The sequence below is a fragment of the Gallus gallus genome, chromosome 19 (assembly GCF_016699485.2).
Source record: "Gallus gallus isolate bGalGal1 chromosome 19, bGalGal1.mat.broiler.GRCg7b, whole genome shotgun sequence".
NCBI classification, from domain to species: domain Eukaryota; kingdom Metazoa; phylum Chordata; class Aves; order Galliformes; family Phasianidae; genus Gallus; species Gallus gallus.
The window spans coordinates 1,055,930-1,079,248 of record NC_052550.1 but is presented as its reverse complement, the minus strand read 5'-3'; the positions used below and the strand labels follow the sequence as shown (position 1 = coordinate 1,079,248).

The 23,319-nt window shown below is 51.7% G+C and overlaps 1 protein-coding gene across 2 annotated transcripts in view; it reads left to right on the top strand.

The window, feature by feature from the left end:
- Positions 1 to 23,319, top strand: part of RNF43 (ring finger protein 43) — a 56,806-nt gene that overhangs the window by 26,435 nt on the left and 7,052 nt on the right. The window contains exons 3-9 of one of the 2 annotated variants that reach the window (XM_003642379.6): positions 12,797 to 12,919; positions 15,712 to 15,786; positions 16,437 to 16,568; positions 17,089 to 17,190; positions 17,657 to 17,812; positions 18,362 to 18,464; positions 18,892 to 20,397. In XM_003642379.6, the coding sequence (XP_003642427.4) occupies positions 12,797 to 12,919; positions 15,712 to 15,786; positions 16,437 to 16,568; positions 17,089 to 17,190; positions 17,657 to 17,812; positions 18,362 to 18,464; positions 18,892 to 20,397 (2,197 nt within the window). The remainder of the gene's footprint in view (positions 1 to 12,796; positions 12,920 to 15,711; positions 15,787 to 16,436; positions 16,569 to 17,088; positions 17,191 to 17,656; positions 17,813 to 18,361; positions 18,465 to 18,891; positions 20,398 to 23,319) is intronic. The other variant, XM_025142103.3, reaches the window with a different exon arrangement.

The window sequence follows — 23,319 nt, the reverse complement described above, 5'->3', positions numbered from 1 at the left end:
GAGGGGTGCTCAGGATTAGCAGTGTTGTCATCTTGTACGTATCAGGAGAATGGTGGGCACTTTACAGGCATAAAGACTTGGGCGCAGACCCAGGAGGAAAGCACAGGCGGGGAGAGTGGCAAGGAGGGGCTGTGACACGTTCCGTGTCTATGAGATTCAGCAAGGAAGGTCACTTCTAGACTATTTTTACAACATTAGACGAGGATTTGAACGCTCCTCCAGGAAAGTGCCACCCCCACTGCCTCACTGCAGTTTGTCCAGGTTGACCTTAGTGGTTTCCTGCCAAAAATACCCGTGAACAATAATGACTTGTTAATGATTTATCCCTGTGTTCTCAAGTGCTGCACTGATTCCTAATATAACAGAAACCATCAAAGCAGTGCTCTGCAGGCTTTAAGGTTTTGGCTACAATGGTTTTTTGTCCTTACACGACGACAGTAATGCAAATTGAATGAGGAAATGGAGAACTTGGTGGATTGGGCAGTGTAAATGCATGTTATTCAATGTATTGTAGGAGTCTTGGTGGGAAAACCAACTGAACTGTACTGCTGGAGAAATCAGCTGAACTGTAATGAAGAACTGTCCCTTCTAGAGCCTGCATGTCAGTGAACAGCCCCATCAGCTGTTTGAAGAGTTTGCCTTCTGCAAGGAGATCTGCAAATTCTCACTGTTTGGGCTGGGTATGGCTCTTGTAATGGGAGCTGTGAGAGCAAGCCGTGTCCTTCCCTGGGAGATGGACACCTGTCATTTTCACAGAGCAGAAGTATGCAGGCTTATGGCATGGAGGGACGAGATACAGCATTTAAAAACCTGTTCTCTGTGCTTGGAGCATGGCTGTGTAATAAACCCTTGATCAAACATCCTGCCTTGGTGCGGGAGAACACAGGAAGATGAAAAGCAGCCGATACATACAAGGCAGAAATTGTGATTGCAACAACTCAAATCCACCTCCACCCTTCAAAGCCAGGAGAAAAGGTGAGCAAGCCCAGGAACTGGAGCTTGCATGAGTCAATTCAAGTGTAGATGGCTGATTATACACAACATAGTGTTTTATCACCAAGAAGCCATATCAGAAGCTCTAGACAGTTCTAGATCCTCTTTTCCAGTGATCATTCTCTGACAGGGACCAGAGAGTCCCTTTTTATTAAAAAACAAACAAACAAACAAACAACAAAGCAACCCAATCAGAAAACACAGAATTGGCTGGCATCAGGCTGACAGCTCCTTCCATTAGATCCCCTAATCTGCTGTAACTGGAGATAAGAGAGGGCCTTCCATCCAGTAAGCAGCAGGATTTTTCTGCTTTCATAACGTTTTTTATTCCTATCTCCCATGGCTCCAGGTGTCCTTGCTGTCCCCGCACTCAGCTCCCTCTCAGGTCTTTGCCCCATTCCATACTTCTGGAGATGTGTGTAGATGAGAGTTGGATCCTCCAGCTGAGCTGATGTTGCAACTAACCTACTACCTACTTTCACTCCGTAAAAAAATACCATCTGTGAATGGCTCCTTTCCCATTCTGATGAACAAAAAAAAAAAAAAAAAAAAAAAGAAAGAAAAAGGCTCTTAGAGCTCAGTCAGTCTGTACCATTTTAAAGTAAGGTTTGGTGAAATTCTTGGGTGGCCTCAAGTGAAGACAGCAGTAGGTAATCCTCTACTTGATCACATTCTGTCAAGCAAGGAAGTTATTTTGCTTTCTGCCCCACTTGTCCTTGATGTCACGTCTTCACAGCTCTGCTCTGTGCTACTCTGAACACTGCAGCAGAGGTGGCTGAAAACGGAAATTTCTTCACCTTTTTGGCCTCGGTCTCTTTGAGTGCTGGGCCAAGAGCTGTGTCATCCTCGTCCCTAAGAATCTCTGTGTGGAGACGTGCCCTTTGGTGATGAATGTTGGATTCTTCAGAGGCTCCTAGCAAGCTGAAACTAAGGAGAAAAGTTTTGCTTACCTACTTAAAGCTCCTTTCAACATGCCAGGCAAGATTATTGAATGCCTATGAAATCTTTGGTTGCTGGAATCCCCAGGATGTGAGCTTGGCTACACGCAGAAAGGCTGCTGATAGTCAAGGGTGTGCCTGGAGCTAACAGAGATTGCCTTCGGGAGTCTCCTGTGAGAATATCCTCAATCAAAAATAGCTATTGACAGGGCTGAAATCCATCGTGGAGTTCATTTGCAGAGGATATTGTGGAAGAAAATATAAATGGGCAAAAAGGGAAGGAGACACTTATGTGAAGTCATCAAGCTGTTAATCACTGTGCTCTGCATACATCCTCGAGAGCAGTGACTCCCTGAGCTCCCAACCACTGGGTACTGGGAAGACATGAAGTGGAAGATCACTTTCTGATTGATATCCATTAGTTGTTGAGAGACAGGTTGTTGAGTTACATCCATTTGGGGTTGGACCCTGTGTGCATGTACTGACATTTTTATTCCCACTCAGCATCTGAAGTGGAATCAATTTTGAAACCTTTCAAACTTTTCTCTTTAAACTGGTGCAGACATGTTGTGTGGCCTTAAAAAGAACACATGCATGTACGTATGTTGGAAGTGAAAGTCTGCAGCTGTGCCAGGGCTGGGACCCAAACACCCCATCTTTCTCTCCTCCTGTAGCAGCAGATGAGCTCAGCATCCCCAAGAGCCCAAAGCTGCATTCTCTGCATTCCTGTAGCTCCTTAGATGTCAGTGATGTCATCGATAGCAGCCAGGGAAATGTGGATCCCAGAGGGCCCGAACTCATGTCTTAGCAAGTAAGCGTAGGAGGAACCAATTTTTGCAGTGTACTGTACTGTACTAGCAAGTTTTATTGAATCAAATCACTGCAAATGTACTTGCGTCTATGTTTTGTGTCTTGGCAATACTACAGCATCCAAGAGGAGTTGTACTTCTGTCCATCACCCGCCATTCTCTCAATCCAATGAAAACAACTGCATCTGAGCAACAAGACAATGGGAAGTCGAGTATGACGTATGATCAAAAAGCAAGGCGTGTATTCCTTTAGCTGTTCTGCATTCTTCACCATTATTCCTAGGACCTGCTGACACACACTGTATTTCGTGCAGGAGGTTGGTACCACCTGAAGGTGTCCCTTGTAAACTCCGGCCTTGGTGTCATGGACAAGACTTGCCAGCCTGCAGAGGAAACCCGTTTGCATTTTTTTGGGCAGGACAAACATGCCTTGTTTTGGGAACATGGTAGCAAAAATTTTAATGCAAATTTTCATCCTTCTTTTTTATTTTTTCCTTTTCTTAAGATAATGGCATACCAGTGCTGCTGCAGCCTCCTGGCAGTCATGCCGTCCATGGATTGATGCTGCTGGTGTAGCTTACCAGATTTGAACCCCAGGCTGCACTGAAGCAGAAGCTTTCAAATAATGCTCTGTGGACCACATATACCTTGAAGCCATGGTTGTTCAGTCTGCGGATGGTCTACTGACCTGCATTAAATAACATTTTCCAGCATAAACTTTGGTGACTGGGGGAACTGGACTGGTGTTCCAGGAGGGTGTTTGTATCAATTTCTTTTTTCCTGGTTGTTTTTAGGAAGTTGTCTCTGAGAGGAGCTTCTGGGAGACATGCATGACCCAGATTAGCTTTCTGCTCTCACTGGAGGCAGCGCCGAACCTCCTCTGGGTTTGGAGGTGTAGGACTGGCAGTGGGATGGAGTGGTCATTGAAGCTGTGGCATTTCCTGCCTCGGAAGCAGTTCACTGTGTAGCCTCAGTGTTACTTGAATGTGGCTCTGTGTTATTCATCTGTAATTAGAGCAGCTTGCCAGTTCTTGATTTCATCCCTTCATTTCTACAGCGTTTCCAGACCTTGTGCAGTTTGCCCTAGTGAGCTGGGTCTTGTTTTCTAAACCAAATTTAGCCAGGCCTTATACCTACACCTGCATATTTCCAACTACAAATAACAATGGAAGCGATTTTATCTAATCTCCCACCACCTGGTTTGTTCTTGTCCACACTCTTAGGCATGAGGGTGTTGAAAACACTTTTGGCAGCAGTAGCTTTAAGCTGTGTAACCACCAGCATCAGTGCAACCACCCAGGCTATGCAGACAGCACGAGGGGAGCAAGGTACGGGCAGCAGCGGCCTCGTGCAGGCAGGGCACAAGGGAAAGCAACCCTAACTGCGTGGTGACCGAAGGAAGGAGAGCAAAGCAGTGCAGGCAAAGCCACCAGTGATGTCCCACAGGGAAGAACCTGCCCAAAAAAGCAGTGCCCGAGGGCTGTTAGGTGCTTCTCCGTCTCCGTGTGACTTGGTGGCAGGTCCCCGGGACACCTTGCAGAGCAGAGCCGTGACTTTCTAGCTTGAGGAGCGAGTGCTGAAGGCCCCTCCTCTACGCCGGCATTTCAGCGCTGAGCTTTGGAAGGACTCCAGGCAAGCAGTGAAGGGCTCTTTGATAATATCTGACGGGCGGGTAAGAATTTTGGGCAGCGGCCAAGATACACATTGCCTGTAATCGTTAACTCAGTCTGTAAACAGTTCAAACGGCACTGAAGAGGCCGTCAGTTATTACATTAGAAGCAGCCTTTCATCTCCCCGCTCAGAAGCCAGCCGTACAGCGCTGGCCCCTGCTGCGCTGACTGTAGCTGCAGGTCTGTAGGCAGGGCAGGCAGCGCTTGGTCATACAATGCACGCCGCTCTGAATGGCTGACCTTCAAACCTTCGGTGCTGAAGCAATAACTAAATCATTAGTTTCCTTTTGTTCTGCACCTGGCTGAGGCCAGGGATATTCAGGGGGGAGGGGGTGGGATTCGGGAGTTGGACGATGTTCCTGTTCTGGTGCACACCGCAGGAACCCCAGCAGAGCTGTCTCCTGACCCCATGCCCACCACATGCCCGCGGCTCTTCCCCGCTGAGCACAGGCTCGTGACATATGGTAGCCAGATAAGGCTGCCACACTGCTGGTTTCTTCAGAAGCAGCCCTGCTGATGGTTCAGTCCCACATCAGGGCCTTCAGTGCCCAAGCGACAGTCAAGGCAACAGTGCTGCTGAGCTTCATCTTCAGAAGAGCGTTGGAGGATTCCCCAGCCCATGTCAACCCGGGGAGAGCCCCTGGGCTCCTTCCAAGAGCTGCTCAGCCCTCCTGGAGATGTGTGATGCTTCAGTAGAAATAATGGCATCATCTGCCCCAAGGAGAACTGCCTTACCCATCTTTGCTCTTCTCGAACTGTTATCTCCTATGTAGGAGAGCAAGAATGCTTTCTGGCATTCACTTTCAAGGCTGTAACTTTGAAATCCACTTTAGGAACTTGCTAGTTGAGGAAGCAGTATTCTTGTCTGTGTAGCCTGGGTTTGGGTGAGTGTTTGCCTCTGGCCCGTCGCAGCAGAGTTGCCACTGGCATCAGAGCTTTCTGCTTGATCTATCCAGACTAAGCTGGCCTTAAGTGACCAGACAGCTTTGTGTGGTGACGGCACAGATCTGTGCTTTGCGTGACAGGAACGATGCCTGTACAATCCATACTGCTTGGGTTTTGCCTCTTGTTGAGGCGCAAGACGTCTGGCTCAGGGCAACACTTGAGTGAGTTTTTGTGGAACGGTTTTAAGCTGCGGGCTGTAAAAGGGGTCAGCGTGGTGCAAGAGGCTGTTGTGTAAGAGAGCATTGGGGAACTGGGATTGGTGGTGGCATTTTTCCCTCTAGGGTATATGGAACAGGCAGTAAACACGGGTTGGATGCACTTCACTTGGCCTTGACTCTCAGACTGTCTGTGCATGCTCGGAGGCAGCAGGAACATGAGCTGTTCTCCCGTGACTTGGGCCAGCTTGCCTTTACTTTCATTTAGCGGTGTGAGTCAGGGCTGACCAGAGAACCTCCCTTTGCCTTTGATGTTCCAAAAGGGGTATGTGGACCAGAGATAGAGTCAATCCGACATCATAATGAAATGTTTCCCCACATTTCCTTGCTGACCCGCATTATCATTGCAGAGGCCATGCAAGAACAAGTGACACTTGCTTTCTCTGTATCAGACCTCCCTGTCTTCACTTCAGCAGAGCTGCCAAAGGACAGTGAAGTGTGTAGAAAGAGTTTTCTCCAACACCATGGTCATGCTTGTGCAACTAGACAGAAAAGATCGAGACTTAGTGACTCACCTACAGCCTCTAACCCTACAAATGGGGTAATCAAATAAACATCCCTGTTGGGGTACAGCACTTCTCTTTGTTGCTCACCGTCTTTGCAATGAAAACGGGAAGGAGATGCAGTGGTTGATTAGAGGCTGATTTATTGTATCAAACTCTCAGACACTGCTTTCGATAGTCTTTAGACATGCCAAAGCTCACAAGCACAGGTAAGGGAACAGGCACAGGAGTATGGCAGTGGCAGCACGTAAGCCCTTTGTCTCCTCTCCCACCTCCCACCACTCCTGCAGGGGATGAGGATGCTTGGCTGAGCTACTCACATGCAGAGGTAGGACCTGAGTCTGTCTAAGAATAATGTGTTTGTTATCAGTGTACATGTTTGTCCGTGACTCATATGTGGGTAAGGTGTGTTTGCTTTTATAACAGATCTTGAAACTTTATGCAGGGAAATTAAAAAGCCCCATATCCTGATGGCTAGGCTTCATGCCCAGGAGTCATGGAAGCTGCAGTTTTTTCCTCAGGCCCTTTGAAACACTCTGCTATGCTCTTCCTTTCCAAACCAGCCATTTCCATCTTCTTCAGTTCACTCCATCTGCCAGCCTCACCCTTTCTTGTTCTCCTACATGTTTCCAGCAGCATCCCACGGTGCTTTTCATCTCCATCTCATGTACCAGCCTTTTTGTAGCCTTTCCAATGGCTGTGCCTGCAAGTAGAGTGACAGCTACAAACTGGAGTGATGCTTGTGTAAGTGGGGCTTCTGCTGTGCTGATATAGCAGAAAGGTTCAGATAGACAGGGAAGAGCCTCACCCAGTAACAAACATGTTCACACAGTGTGTGCTCTGGAGGAGGTCAGGGAGGAGGATCTGATGGTTGAGGCTGTCCCCAGTTGGCAGCAGCCTTCCTTGGACTTGCCCTGTGCCAGCAGACCTCAGCCCTGCCATGTGTTGCAGGCTGAGTCTGTGAAGGGCTGTCAGGATTTTAGCAGCACAACACAGGACTGAGAAGATTTGGGAAGTTTGCGTGCCCTGTTCCACCCGTGCTGTGCAGAGGTGCAGGACTTTTCCCTGGTGTCAGCACTTGTGGCTGTGTTTTTGCACTGACACTCCTTGGAGATGTGCCACACAGTTGCAGGGCTGCTTTTCAGAGCTGGTAGGTCTCCCTTGCTCCTTCCTGTGGTGATCCTATTGCAGGTGCCTGGTCTCCATCTCCTGGTAGACCTCAGCGAGGGAACTTGGCCAATAATTCCCACCACAAGGTCATTTTTAGCAGCAAAGATAGGAAGGATGCTAGTAGAGCAGTTCCTCTTGCTTTTTAGAAACCTTTGAAGGATCATCATTTATTTAGCTTAGAACGTCACTGACAGACACTCAGCAAGGATGAAGATGAACCAGTATAGACCCCGATATCCACAGATACAGAAATGTCTGTGTTCTGCCCTCCTGAGCTCAAGCGCTGTGACACCCACAGGACTGGGTGAAGCAAGTAGGTCACTGGGTAGCAGGTATCTCTGGACGATAAGCAGTGGCACAACAAACAGTGCCTGAGATGCTGCGTGCCCTCCAAAGGCTGCTGCTTCCCGTGCCCTAGGCTCCTTGCTTATCTCCTCGCTGTTGCCAGGCTGCCTTGTTTTGTTGTGCAGCTCCCTTGCAAGGGAGCTTTTCCATCAGGAGACTTTCATGTGCTGTGCCTCACTGCACCAGCAGCCCATGCAAAACTCTCCCAGCACCAGCTGCAGCGATGGAAACGCCAAACTGGAAAAATCAGTGCACGCTTCTCACGCTTAAGCATTCCCCAAAGTCATGTGCGGGAGTGAAAGGGATGAGGCTGCTGGCATGCGTGCTGGGTCAGAGCCCTGAGTCACAGAGCTGCTTCCCGTGGGCAGCAGGAGCCTGCAGGGTGGAAGAAGCTCTCCCAGCTCTCTGGCACTGACCACAGACCTCAGCTGTAATACATTATTTCTAGCCCAAATATCTGTGGCGAAGGTATGTGTGCATCCTGTGGTGCTGCACTGTGCACACAGAGCCTGTGGTTGCAGGAGGAGCGTGGGCAGCACGGAGGTGGGAGGATGCAGGTGCAGGGGGCTGACATGAGGCAATGGGAAAATGCACAGTCCCCACCTGCGAAGGGAGTTTGGAGGGTGAAGACTCCACTTACGGACACCTAACACCAGTGGCATGGGGGGGAGAGGCCTAAAAAGAGAGAACGAGGTGTGTAAATGACCCTGCCTGAGAACATGGTGTGTAAATGAGTCCCACTGAAGCTCCAGCACACCAACCTTCTGCTTCTGCCTGCAGTCACTGTCAGATGTGTGGTGCCCAGTGATGCTCACGCATCCCCCCGTGCCAGGCAGGCAGTGCTCAGAGCCAGGGCTGGCAGCCGCCTGGTTGTGCAAGGCAGCCTCCATGGTCTCCTGTTGCACCGATGCGTCTAATTGCTTTTTAATCCATACCTTTGGCATTCCCAGCATGCTGTGGGAACGAGCCTTGCCGTTTGAGCGGACCGCGAGTCTGCTCCACTTCTGTTTGTTTGAAAATTCCTCCTTGATCGTTTCATGTGATGGCCCTGGTGCTTTTGTTTGAGAAATAGTAAATAATCGTGTTCCATTTACTTTCTCCGCATTTGTCATGATTTCACGTAGCTCTAAAATATCACATCTCCACAAACCCGAAGAATTCGTGTTTGTTTAATCTCTTCTCTCACAGAAACACTTCCTTCTCTTTAATGTGGAGCGAGCAGAGCTGCTTGTAATACCCAAGGTGTTGACACACTGCAGCTTTATCTACTAGATTTGCTGGTTTGGTTTTTGTAATTCTTCTACAGCAATGCCTATCAGTCTGTTTGCCTTCTGAGTGCTTTGGGTGATTCAATAACCGCTTCCATAGGGCTCCCCACAGCGACAACAAGCTCTTTCTTGAGTGTTAAAAGCTGACCCAGGGCTGATGGTCACCAGGCGGCTGTGTGTTCCGTGTTTGTTGGTTTGTTTCTAAACGTCTTCTGTCGTTCTGTCACAGGAGATCCCTTCAGGGCCGATGTAATGTTTACCAGCTTGAATATTTATGTGTTATTGAGAAACTCAGCCACTTAATTATTCCTCTCATTTTCCAAATCCTTTGTGAAAACGTTCAGACAATGCAGTTTACTTCTGGGGCTTAACTGGTAAATGTGCCCCATTGTAAAGGCTGACCTGCTTTTTCTGTTCTTAGTTTGGGGCAGGACTGCATAATATTCTGTCATCTTTCATAGCTTTGACTTTGTAGAAGAACAGAAGTGGAGACACCAGTGTACAACATTAACCAGACTTCCCCTGTTCTTTCACCTGCCTCACGGAGCCCTGGAGCTTTGTGAAGTGTAGCCCCTTTTCCAAAAGCACTGTTGGCTCATGCCTTCCCTTCGTCCTGCTGTTTGGTTGGGGGGATGTCGGGGTTATCGATCTGCTGTTCCTGGATCGCCTTCAAGTTCTTCACATTCAGTTTTGTGTTTGCTACGCTCCTTTTTCCTGGTGCTGGGATCGATTTATTGATGAGTTACATACCGCTGCTAAGAGTTCCCCAGGTCAGTCCGTGATGTGCATTAGAGCCCTTTGATGGACGCTATCTCGTCCTGTTCTCCCTTTTCCACGCCCCTTTTAGGGGGATTTTTTCATGACGTTTCAGATCAAATCAATCCTTTTGACTCGTCCCCCGTGAAGAAACTGTGTGGAGCGCTCTGAATTCAGAGAATACAGAGGAAACCAAGGCAAGGCACACACTTAGCTTTGGTGCTTGAGACCTTGCTTCAGCAGCCTTATCCCTGAAGAACAGACGTCTTTAAGTGGTTCTCCGAAAAAGAAAACAAATAATCTCTTTCCTATGGGCATAGCTGATTCAGTGAGAATTAAATAAGCCTGAACTGCAGCAGGATGGATTCAGATAAGTCATCAGAAACTATTCCACCGTGCGGGGGAGAGCGCAGCCCTGGACTGGATTGCCTGGGGTGGGTGAGGAATCTCCATTTTTGGAGGTCTTGAAAACAGGTTAAGCGAGTGTCTCTGAGGAATGTTTGAGGTCTGGCTGATCCTGCCTTCAGGCAGCAGAGTGGGCTCGGTGACCTCTCCGGGTCATCTTTTTTTTTTCCTGCAGTTTCAGAAGTGAAGCCCCCGCACCAGCAGCTGGCACTTCCACTGCGCCCGCTGTTCCCCGGGGCATCTCCATGGGCAGCTGTGCAGGTGGGCTCCTGCTGCTCCGTGCACAGCGTGGGGCAGGTCGGTGCGCAGGCGGCAGGGCTGCTGGGAAAGGCTGCAAGAAGTTAGAAAGACAAGTTTGGTATTTGAGGAGGGATGGTGTGGGTGGAAATGATAGAGAAGAAGGAGTTGCCATAGGGTAAGGAAACGAGGGGAAAAAAAGGGGCAGCAAGCACGTAGGGATGTGGGGGAAGCTCTGCATCCTGCTGAGCAGGCGGCAGGGAGAAATGGAGTGACAAAACCAGGAGGTTCACAGGCCTGACTGACTGGATTTTGCCCTTCCTCTGCTAGATTTGAGAGGCTTCCTAGGAGGAGAAATGACTTCTTGGTTTGGGAGTGGGTGCTGCGGAGGTCCCCAGCCTGGAGAAGTGCTTCAGTCCTGCGGGCAGGGAGCTGACCTGTGGCCACACATGTTCTGGTTTTGGGGGCAGTGAGGGATGCTGATGCTGGAGCACAAGCCCTGTTTTCACTGAGGAATCTCATAATATTTCTTTTTTCCAGATGATCGTTGGCTTACTTTTTGGGTCTGCTCTTGTCCTGCGAGCACAATGTGCAGCTGTGATTGCTCACTCACTCAAAATGCAGTGACTGATGCAGTGGAAGTGCCATAAAATGCAGTTGTAGGATGTGAAAAGTAAGGGCCAGGTCCTGCTGCTTTGCTGCTGCTTGACAAGTTGCCTCTTTGTCACCAAACAGAAGGAGAAGTGGTAGAAGAGTGAGTGGAGGCATTCAGGAGCTCCTCCTGGCTGCCTCCTGATCATCTTCTACAGAGTGCTGAGGAAAGCACCTGCAGTCTCAGCTCCAAGAGGTGATTTGTGCCTGATAATGAGGGACTCATTGCAGAATAAAGGGAGTGCCAGTGTGCCCCAGCCCCATGGGCTGCAGCCTGCAGGGACACTGCATGCCTGGGGTTGTGCTGGCTGTGGGTTCCCTGCTGCTGGCTATGCTCTTTATGGGTGCAGTTGTGCCCTGGGCAGGAAGGCACAAGACAAAGGACTTTCGCTTGGTCCCAGAGTGCAAAAAGAAAAATCACAGTGGCCAGTCTTAATAGGAGATCACAGGGAAAGTTTTGTTGCATTCATCAGCATTAGCAGGTCTTGTCCCCAGGTTCCCCTCCAAGAGTTCATATATGCTGCTCAAGATTATTTGAGGATGCAGAATCATTAAGGTTGGAAAAGACCTCTAAGATCATCTAGTTCAATCATCCGCCTACTACCAATATTGCCCACTGGCTGTGTCCCTGCATACTACATCTGCCCTTTCCTTAAACACCTCCAGGAACACTGACTCCACGACCTCCCTGGGCAGCCTCTGCCAGTGCCTGACCCACTTCTTCCCAAACCAGCTGGAGGCAGAGATGTCCCCTGCCCCCATCTGCCCCACACATCTCAGCATCATTGCATCCCACTGCTTGGCTTGCACTAACAAGACCCTCTGAAGCCCCTTGCTGCTGCAGAGCGGTGTCTCATGGTGCACTGGGGGCCTGGGCTCCTTTGGGAGCCTCCCCATTCTGAATCTGATCCGTCAACTCCCTTCTACACAGCTCTGGGATGGTGCTGCTGGGCGGACAGAGGCACAAAGCCCGCCCTGATCCTACTGCTTTATGATGGTGAAGTTTCTTGCTTGCTTCCCGCACTTCCACACATGGATGCATTAATAAAAGCTGCCCAGCACCCTTAGAATTTATAGGCTTTTTTGTACCATAACCTCTTAATGCACTGCAGTTTAGTCACAAAGAAGGACGTCTGCCAGCTTTTCTAGGAAAAAAGCTGGGAAGGTTCATGCAAGATGACAGGACTCCCCAGAGGGAGCCAAGAATTGCAGCTTCCTTTGGCCTCCCACCCTTCAGCCTTCCCCCCACTGCCAGGCTGCAAACCCAGAGGCGGTTGCACAGTGCTGAGGCAGGGATGTGATGGGGCTCAGCCCCTGTGCCAGCTGCTTGGCTCCAAGTGGTGAACATTTTCCAGAGGATGTGGTCCCCAGGACCTTTCCTTCTCCCCTCTCATTCCTGGTGTTTCCTGCAGAGCGCGTTCAAGTTTTGCCATCCTTCCTTGTGCTTCTTTGGCTTCTGCTCTACAAATTCACCATAGTGTTTGATGAGCTTGGTGGCAGAAGGAGTGCTTTGTTGTGATGGGAAGCTGCATGCAGCAGCTCCTGTGCCCCGAGGCCTGGCAGCACCCAGGCCAGCACTGTTGGAATGCTGCATCCCAGAAGTCAAGGGCTGTGGTCTCATCTGGCTTTGAATATCCATGACTGGGACAAAGCCAGACCTGTGTGATGCTGATAGCAGACGCTCCACCTTTCCCTGGGACGTCTTCCTGGTGAATCAAAGCTTTGATTTGCTCCCTGTGGCATTCAGAGCCTTGCTGGTGCTCAGGCATTGCAGTGGGATGGAGAGATACCCACTCAGGTCTTTGAGGCATGGATGGTTTGCAGTGGGCTTCAGCCACCCATCACTGTGCTGAGCCTCAAGATCTGAGCTTCCTTTGCTTCTGTCCCGCAGTCCCACCCACTGTCCCTATGCAACACCAGTGAGGATGAACACACGGAGTCAGGATTCATCACCATCGTCAAGCTCGAGCAGCCGGATCGGGATCCCAACCCGTGCCTGTCGCTGGCTAACAAGGTATGTGCAAAAATGCTCCAAATGGCACCCAGGGCAGGAAATGATGTGATGCAGGAAAGAGCAAAAGTGCAGTACTTCACCGGGTGAGGCGCATGAAGGATCAGCACTGATCAGCTCAGACAAAAGCAAACCAGACAGACTAGAAATGGGACGTGACTGCTGAGGGCCACCATCTGTCTGCCTTCCTTAGGAATGGGAGATCTCAGAGGTCTTCGGGCTGGGTCTCTATGAGACAGTGCCTCAGTGAATGGCAGTTACTGTGCCAAAAGTTGAGGTCACTGGTACAATTCTCTGGTAATAAGGAAGCCAGGTGGGAGTGAGGGTCATTTTAAGCCTTAAAATCTTTGTGTCTCCGATAAAGTTGAGCGGAAAGAGGCTAACATTAGCTTTCTCTTCAGGGGCTGTCTGTGTCCTTTCATTGACTCTGCCTAAAGCGTGTTATTTTCCATAAGTTCTGCACAAACACGAAGAGCCTTGTTTAGCTCTTTGCTTTGTCTGGATTGCATTCGGGTGGTGCAGCCTCGCTGTCTGCTTTCTGTGGATGGTGACATTCTGCTGAGGACAGGCTCCTTTCCCGTCCTTGGCTGCAGAGGTTGGGCACAATTTGTACCAAGCAGCCCTTCCTGCACAGTGTTTGTTTCACAGAGGCTGTGGTGACAAAAGCAAGGAAAGGGGAGCGATGCTGAGACGACTCCTGTGACGGATTTTACAGCTCGAGGCTGCTTTCCCACAGCCAGACAGGCAACCAGGTGGCAATGCCCATCCCTTTCTGCACTGGTGGTGCTGGCTGCTATCCTGCCTGCAGGCACTCCTGCTGCAGGACCTCTCCTGGGGATGCTCACAGCTCTCTCCCTCACACAGTACCACAAAATGCAGGCAGATGTTCTTCAGCTGGCTGTGTCCCTCAGCCCTCCTTTGGATTTGCGCCCTGACTCCTTCACCCCCTGCAACTGCCATCTTTCTTCACTAGGGTTTGTCTACTTCTCCATCCTCCCGAATCCTCTGCCTAGCTCCTTCCCTCCAGCATTACACAGATCCATCCCCAAAGGTTTGGCTGGCATTTCTCTTTGAGAGCACGAGGGCAGCTGCAGGCTGTGACTGGCGCTGGGGTAGGAGCCTTGTTCCCTTGGTGTGCATTGCCTGCAGCAGAGCTCTGCATGTTGAATTACAGTGCTATACCAATGCTGATAAAAATAGCCATGTGCAAAGTGTTATCGTAACCTCTCCCGCAGCTGTCACCCAGCCAAGCAGTGCACACAGACAGCACTTTTAAGCCCAGCATGAGAATGACTCCATCAGCCACCTGATGCACTTTTCTGCTTCTGTTCTCTTAGATGCTAGCCCTGCTTCAACATCAGAGCTGACTTTGGTAGGAAGGTGTCTGATCTGCCTGGGGAGAAACGGCCATGGAGGACACATGGAGTCAATTCAGATCGATTTATTTCTGTTTCTGCTGCATCATTTGCAATTCTGTGGTGTAGTTTTCCCCCATGTGAAACACTAATTCCAAATCTGGTTGTCAGACTGCTGAAATCTCCTAAACCAACCTGTGAATACTTCAGTCCTCAAAGGGTGAGATGAGCTGAAGAGAGCTGACACAAAGACAGCAAGCACTCAGCAAGCAGGCTGTCCATAGCCCAGACACAAGTTGCTTCTGTGCAAAAGGAGTCTGAAATATGGTGTGAAAGATCACTTGCCCAGTCTCAGTTGTTTGCTTCCCCACCATTGGTGTCTTTAGCAGGATAAAGCTCTTCACTGAGCTCTTCAGTGTAGAGCTCTTCACTGTTCATCAAAGCTTGACTGGCTCCCATGGGTGGAAGTCACTACTTGCAAGTCCTGTTTGCTCCTTGGTGCCGGCAAATGCCAAGGCTTCTCTGATCCCAGGCAGGATCCCAGGCTCTGATCTCTGCCCCGAGCCCCTAATTCCCCTTTTCCAGCTTCCCCATTTGCTCTACCAAATCCAAGAGTGCCCAGTCCCATCAGTGACTCAGAGCCTTCAGCCCAACCTTCTGGTGCTTCATAGTCTTCCCCACACTCTCCATTCCCATCCCACCCCCAAGCCCCACAGCCAGTCCTGGCCCCCGGCTCCTCCCCACCGATGAGATGAGCTTGGAGGCTGCTTCCCCGGCGCTGCGTTTGATATTGCAGCTGGGAAGCTGCGGCACTGACCTCTGGCCCCTGAGCTGGAGTTTGGCAATGCAGCGGGTAAACTGCTGCAGCAGCTCCGGCAGATCCCTGTTTGCACAGGCGCTCGGGACGCCCAGATCAAAGCGCTCCGCATGAGTAACAGCGGCCCAGCCCTGCACTTTGTTCACGTTCCCGGCTCCCTTTCACAAGAGCTGCCTCTGCCTGCCTCGAGGGCTCGGAGGGCTCGGTGGGAGAACGTGGGTGACCCCGTGAGGTCCTTCAGCGTGCTTTGAGCTCACCGGCACGGTATGCACACTCACTTGCCTGGGTCCCAAAGCTGTCCTCGTCAGACTCCAGCAAACGCTGGGCAGAGAGGAGCACGGCAGGGCTGATCCCGTTCCTCATCCTGGCCCTGCAGCCCAGGGATCACCTGAGCCTCTTCCTGGTGAGCACAGAGGACAGGGAGCACAGAAAGCAAGAGCAGGCACTGGTATCACTGCATCGCAGCGCAAGCACAGAAACGGGGATTTGAGCTATTTCTTCAATCCAAGCAGAGGGTATTCCTCCTGCGAAGAGCTGGGGAGGCACTTACTTACTCAAATGGTAGATATTAATGCAGATCTGCAATGTAAAATGTTTACTGAAGCTTCTGTTCTTTTGGACAGGCAAAGCTGGCAGGGGAGCGTGGAGCTCGTGCGATCCTTTTTGACATTACCGATGATGAAAGTGCTGCCGATCAGGTACAGACCCCACAGATGTTACCACCTAAATTGCAGTGCCCCTTCCCCATCCCTACATGTGCATAGGTCAGGACCCCCCACTATCAACACGTAGTGGGAGGTCCCAGGAAGACAACGCAGCCTGGCTTGGAGTGTTAGCACTTACCCAGCTCACCCATGCACACAGCACTTGTCACTTTTACTCACCCCGTGGCACATCGAAATCTGCAGGCAGCACAAGCAGCTTGTAAACAACACCTTGCTGCTCTTGAAGGATATTTCCTCGTGAATTAAAGGTGCTTTCTAGAAGCTGAGTTCTTCCTTGTGGGAAATCATAGATTACCAGAACCCATTAGGGCTGGTGTAACTCAGAGGAAACGTGACTTCTCAAGCTTTCGAGCAGAAGTCATGGCCACCCTGGTATGCTGCTGGTGATACTCTGGCTACAAGTTAAACATCTGTGCTTCCACCAGCACTGTTCATCTCTGCAGTGGAATAGAGTCCTCACTGAAATAATCAAGGGATAATGAAAAGCATCCAGCACTAGATAAGAGCGCAGATAAGGGAGCTGTGCCTAAGATTAGCAAAATCTGGAGGAGAGATCAGACCTGGCAGGAGTAGTCCTTTCAGGATGTTCTGGAACGTCTCTCACCACGTTTGTTTCATTACAGCTGAAAAAGCCCAGAGGTCTGAGTCAACCTGTGGTGCTGATCAGGGGCCATGACGCTGAGCTGCTCATGGGCGTCGTGAACAAGAACAGAGAGGCCCATGTGAAGATAGAGGTCAAGGAGCCACCAGCTTGGGTGAGACACACTGTTCCCACTGCTTCTGTATCCTTTCTCCCCAGGACTTACCCAAAGCTTCTGAGCTTCCTTCCCCAGGGTTGGAGATGACATTCCTTTGCAGGAGCTCTGCAGAGCTATTCTCCCTCTCTGCATCATTCAGATGATGTGCTGCAAAGAAACACTCAAAAGCTCTTTCAGCTTATTTACAGCTTCTTTTGCTTAAACATCATGAGTGAGCGGACGGGATTTCCTATCTTTTCATATGAGACCAAGCTTTGGTTTTCTTATCTTGTGCTACCTTAGGTCATGGCCTATAGAGTGTTGAGGTGCTGCAAAATCAAACATCCATTCCCGATGAGGTGTGCAGAAAAAAAACTGAACCCTTTTCCATTTCTTTCATCTGTAAAAACCAAGGAAGCAGAGTTTGGCCAAAGATGATGTATCCAAAGGCTGGTGGTCAGGAAGAGGTCAGAATTCCCCTGCTTAGCTTACCCTAAGGGTATCCACAAGTAAATTTCTTTCCTGTTTTATTCAACAGCCTGACTACGACGTGTGGATCCTTCTCACCGTGGTCAGCACTGTTGTCGTCATCATTTTGATTTTTGTCGTCCGCACAAAGTGCCAGCTGAACAGGACACAGGTAAGAATCTCACGGAGCAGACGTGTCTGAGCAAACAGGAGTGCATTGAGGGCAGCCCTGGACTCAGTTTGGGAGAGGAAACGTGTGCCCTGGAGACAAGGCAGGTGTGTGCCTGGTGTGTGTGGGATGGTCCCGAGGTGGGCTGGCAGCATCCCTTGCGCAGTGATCTTGCTCTTCTCCTGCCACACCACCCAGTCAGATGTACCTCCAGATTTGAAAATATCCTACTTTTCCAATAGAAGGACAAGCCTCTGGGGATCAGAAATTCAGCACCTCTGAGTGATTTTGAATGTCCATTGTCAGTTATCTCCTGCTGGTGACGAAGTGCCCTCTGGGTAGGCAAACGATCACCCCTGGAAATCACTCCCAAATCTGCAATAATCACATTTTCAAAAGTGGAAGAACCTTGAGGAACATGACAACACATGGCTGAGCATCTCCTGAAAGCCTCCTTTCCTCTTGTCAGGACTCGGTACAGCAGCAGACCATGCAGGCCATTGGGCAGCTGGCCACACGCAGGTACCAGGCCAGGTGCCGGCAGGCATCGTGGTGGGACTCGGCCAGCAGCTGCAGCTCAGCCCCGGTCTGTGCTATTTGCCTGGAGGAGTTCACCGAGGGCCAGGTAGGCTGCAGGCATGGCTGTGGGTGAGCCTCAGCTCGGAGCTGTGGTCAGACAGGAGCTTGGCAGGGCTGGGAGGCCCTGGGGAGGCTTCCTTCAGCGGCTCCTGAAGGCTGGGGGAGGTTCGGTGGTGATGGAAGTCTGACTGTCCCTTGGCCCAAAGGCACTGGTCTTGCCTGCAGATTCTGGTTCTCTAAAGATGAGTCCCCAGTTGTTACAGAAGGGTATAATGTCCATCATGTGTCCGTGTTGAAAGAGTGAGGCAAAAGTGGGGTTTGCTTCTCCTAACCAGTCAGCCCATAATCTCCCTATTCCCAAGGGCTAGCAGCACTCTGGACATCACTTCCTAGGGCTACGTGCAGCGAGCAGAACCAAAGATGCCAGACAGCTGCACAGCCTCCTCCATACAAAGCTGGGCTGCAGTGGCTTGCTGCATGTCTCAGTCTTTCCAGTGTTGCCTCCTGGAACAACACAAGCTCCCACTCTGTACCCAGCTCTTGGGACAAGGTTCTCCTCACTCACCCTCCTCCTCCTTTCCCTGCTTCTTTCTAGGAACTGCGGATCATCTCGTGCTCCCACGAGTTTCACCGGGAGTGTGTTGACCCCTGGCTGCAGCAACACCACACATGTCCACTTTGCATGTTCAATATTCTTGGTAGGCATTTCCCAGTCAGGGATAGGGGTGGGTGCAGGGATTGTGCTCAGGAGGAACATGTACCCTTTGGACAACGCATGCAGTCAGTGCAACACAGGAATATGTGTCTGTGTGCATGGAAGTACGGGGCATGGTATCATGTGTGCATGGAAGGATGATGTCTGGGCATGTGCACAGTGAGGTTCTGGGCTGGGGCAGAATCTGTGCCATTCCCAGCGCCTGTGGGAGTAGGAGTCAGGGTCTGGGGCCAGGACACCAGAAATGATGCAGGGTGTGCAAACCATCAAGAGGGTTTGGTGGCAGCTGTGAGCTGACACAGGGCACAGGTGGGATGTCGGTATGGGTGTGTAGCGGAGGCTCGATGATGCTGGGGCCACCACAGCCAGGCCATGGGGTATATACTTGATACTGCCTTCTCTCTTTGCAGCCCGAGACTCGGTGGACCAGGCCACAGTGGCAGGCTCCAGACTGGCTCCTCGGGACATGGAGCCCGGACGGCGGCTGCACCTTTTCCGCCAGCACCCAGGACATTCCCTTTACCACCTTCCACATCCTTACCCTCAGAGGAACCTCAGGAGCTTCCCCTCAGAGCCAGCCCACAGCAACCCCTTCTTCCACTCTCCGGAGCTCTCCCAGCTGGATTTTGGCACTATCCACTACGTGCCATACAGGCCAGCCAGCTCCCTGCCTGCCTGCGGACACGCTTCCCCCCTGGCCTCCAGTTTGCGGGGCCAGCAGCACCCCAACCCTCCGGCGTGTGGGCAGCCCCCCCATAGGACGTGTTCCCTGCAGCCCACACCGCCCTGCCTGGGGCTGAAGGCAGCCCTGGCACAGCGGCAGCACCGTGCGCCCGTCCCGCGCCGGGGGGTCAGCCACGGGCACCAGCACAACAGCAGCGGCTCTGGGGAGAGCTATCTGACAGAGCACAGCGGGTACCTGGCGGATGGGCCAGGCAGCGACTCCAGCTCGGGGCCCTGCCACGGTTCTTCCAGCGACTCCGTGTTGAACTGCACAGACATCAGCCTGCAGGGCATCCATGGCAGCTGCTCCACTTTCCGCAGCTCCCTCAGCAGCGACTACGACCCCTTTGTGTACTGCAGCTCAGATGGGCCCACCATGGACAACGGGCCGGAGCGGCAGCGGGCGCTGAGGGAGACGCGACCCAGGTCCTTGGACCTGATGGTGCCCGGCGGTGCCGCTCCAGCCAAGGCCCAGGTGCTCAACCACATCCACTACCACCACCACCAGCACCACCACTACAGAAGGGATGTGGAATGCCCACCTGGCCGGGCTGGCCCGGGCCCTGGGCAGCGCAAGTCCCGATACTCTGGGGCTAAGGTTGGCTTTCACAGCGCTCGGACGCAAAAGAGGGCTGAGAAGAGCCATCACTGTCAGCAGCCTCTGGAAAGCAGGACAGAGTTGCAGGAGGCTCCTCCGGTGGGACAGCCAGCCAGTCCCCAGCAGGGTCGGGAGCCCCCGCATGCCCCTTCTGCTTCTCCCAACAGGTTGGACTTTGGTGTAGATGCCAACAGACAGTCGGGAGCAGCAGGCACGTCCCCTGTGCTGCTGCCTCAGAGACACAGCTTACAGAGCCGACATCACCGAAGGAAAAGAAAGTGTCCCCTGGAGCTCGACCCCGCTCTCCTGCCTGAGGATTCAGCCTTGCCCAATCACATTCCTCACAGCCACCCTGCTGGCCACCGCTGCTCGCCCGAGGTCCAACCCCTGATCCCAAGCTCTCCCATGCCTTGCAGCACCGGCTCCCGGCCACTGTGGAAGTGTTTGGTGCCGCCATCCAGCTCAGAGCTGAAAAAGCAGGAAGAGGGGATGTCGGGACGGGAGGGAAACCACGCAGTTCCTGCTGGTTTCTCAGGAACAGGCACCCCAAGGCACAGCCTCCACCTGCACTGCCCAGCTCAGCAGTGTAAGCAGGGTGAGTCCGCTCTGGGTCCTCTCTTTTGGCAAGCAGATGATGAGGGTGGGTTGCTGCAGGCGAGGTGGGAAGGCGCTCCGGGTGCCTGTAGGCTTTCCTGCAGGACCACTGGTGACAGAGGTAGGCTGGAGCTCTCCTATCCTCAGGTGATGACCGGAACATTTGGCACCTGCTAATGGGTCGGCTGAGTAATTCCAGTGGGAAATAAGGTGGCTCTGTAGGGGTCTCTAGCAGACAGAGTATCTCCCAAAGGAAGGGGTGGAACCACATTTCTGTGTATCCTCCCCTCGGTCTGGATGTTCTGGTGGCAGAGCCCTTGTTGTTAAAGCTCGTTGGGCTTTGCTGTTGCAGTCGGCCGCAGCTTGCTGGCCTTAATAAGGAAGTGTGTGTGCATGGCTGCGGGTGGCACAGGAACAGACTGAATGAGTTTATGGATTTGCACATCCCTCCTGTCTCACCTGCCCCTGCTGTGTGGGAGTTGTTTCTTAGTGTCTTCTGGAAATTAGAAGTAATTAAGATCTGGCCCTTTGCCTAACTGCCGTACGTCAGTCCTGCCTCCCTGTGTGAGTTTGAGAGCAGGATGTTTGGAGGCTCAGCTCCGTGGTTCCTCTGCAAATTGCAAGCTGCAGGCAGCAGGGGCAGGTGCCGGGCTCCCCTCCTCACCCTGCCACTGACTCACTGCCGATCCCTGTGCAAATCATTTTGATTTAGGTACCCTACACAGAACTAGCAGCCTAATTTCTGGCCTGAAACTCATGACTCACCGTGCCCATTGTACCACGCAGATAATAACTTCCTCCCCACGCTGTCTATCCGGCCTCACTCCCCACCCAGGCTCCTGGCCACACCATGCCTGCAAGGAGGCAGTGGGGAAGAGGAGAGGCCAACTGGGCACGGGGCTCAGCGTGGTGCCTGCAGCCTTTTCCGTGGCACAGAAGTGCCTGGTGCTGCAGATCCCAGAGGGATGCTGCTGCTTAGGGAGGTACAGCAGTGCGGGGATGTCCCTGCAGTTTGCAGCAGCTCCAAGGGCTGATGAAGTGCCCAGAGCTGGAAGCAGTGTGCAGCAGTGTTGTCAGGACAGTATCAAAGCACCACGGCATGGTGCATTGCTCAGGAGCTGGTGCAAGCTCCCATTTTCAAACAAAGCCCATGCATGACAGCGTGGACCTCACTGTCCCCAGCCCAGGTGCTGCCCAGGAGGGGCAGTGCCATCCCTGGGAGCAAATAAGCCATGAGTAAGGGGAGAGCAAAGCAGCTCATAGAGGAGCTCCAGGTTCCTCTCATGGACAGCACTGTCTGCAGCACAAACAGCCTTGTCCTGGTGGGCACTTATTGCCTGGACACTTGTGACATGGCTGCTGCTAGGACACATCAGTGCCTCTGTCCTCTGCTCCCAGTCTCAGGGCAGTCAGCACTTCTTCCAGATGTGGCCATGGAAGTGGTGTGGGGAAGCACCTGGTGAGTGTGACAGTGCAGGGCTTTGCAATGTCCTGTCCACCTTGCAGCAGCAGAACTCGATGTTCACCAGAGATCACTGCAGTCTGGGACTGATGAGGTCTGAGGAGAATGCAGGAGTGTGGAGCAATCAGGGAGCCCTCCCTGGAACCCCCTGTTCTGCAGGCAGAGGCAAGCAGGGCAGAGAGGACAGAGCCTGTGCTCTTGTCCCCACAATGTACATGTGGATTACCTCCAGATCGGGAGGTCAGCCCAAGTGCTTTCTTGTTTGGCAGTGGTGGTGCAGCCATCCTATTTCTTTATTTCATAAACCTGATACCATGAGACGTAGGTGCTTCGGGTTGGCCTTCCTGTTCTTAGCTTCTCCCTAAAGGAGAAGAATGTGGGAAAAGAGTGGGCAAAGGAGCAGACAGTTTTAGGAATGGAGATGCCTAGCGTGTGCAACACCATGCACTTGCTTTGGCAGCCATTGCCCTGCTCCCCTTCTAGGAAATGTGTGATGTTCTGCCAGGTCTCAGTCCTCACTCTGACAAAACCCTCATTTCAAGCAGTGCCTGTTTCCTTCTCTCTATCTGTCTGAATTTGCTGATGTTTTTCAGATTGTTTTCTACTTCTCCTGTCTGTGTCTCCTCCCTTTCTGTGATCCCCACCGGGAGGACTGAGGGAGATGAAGGAGAGCACATGCCTCCCTCCAGCCCAGAGGGGAGGGGACAGCAGGGGCCCCCCAGGACATTTGCCAGCCCTGCTTGGGCTCTGCATGCCTGATGTGGAGCTCCAGGGCATTGCTGTGCTGTGACACTGCTGCTGCTCTATGTGTTTGTCCCAGAGTCTCAGAGCTTGCCCATCCTGATGGTGTGATGGGGAAGGCACTGTGATGCCTGTCCAGAGCCACTGGCAGGGGTGACTTTGCAAGCCACCTGTCTCTCTTACCTCCACCTGCCGGGAGCACAAAGATCTGATGTGTGTGAAGGCAGTGGGGCTCTGTCTGTATGACGGCTGTAGCTTCAGTGGATGCTTTCCAGAGAGCCGAAATCTCTTCATAAGAGTGAGAAAATACTCAGAAAGAAAAGATTGAATTTCATTAGGAACTAGAGCAAAGTTGTAGCGAGCAAAGTTGTAGTGAGCAGGAGTTCCTGCAGGGCTTGTACAGAAAAGCCATCAAGCTGAAAACATCGCCTGTCACGACACAACCTCTGGAGTTACAGTCACCTCAGTGCTTTATCTTGGAAAGGGACTGGATGTAAAGCAGTGGAGGACAGGTAAACACAGCAAAGAACAATTGACAGTCCTGTTCAAGTGGGACACACAATAAGGTAGGCAGAGAGATCAAGGAGAAATGCAAATACATGTCTAAATAAAGGCTGCAAACTAAAAATGTAAGTGGATGAATTCGGAGGCCTGGCTTTAGGTGACATTTTTGCCATTAACTTTTCAGAATGCCAGGAAAAAAAAAAAAAAAGCCCAACA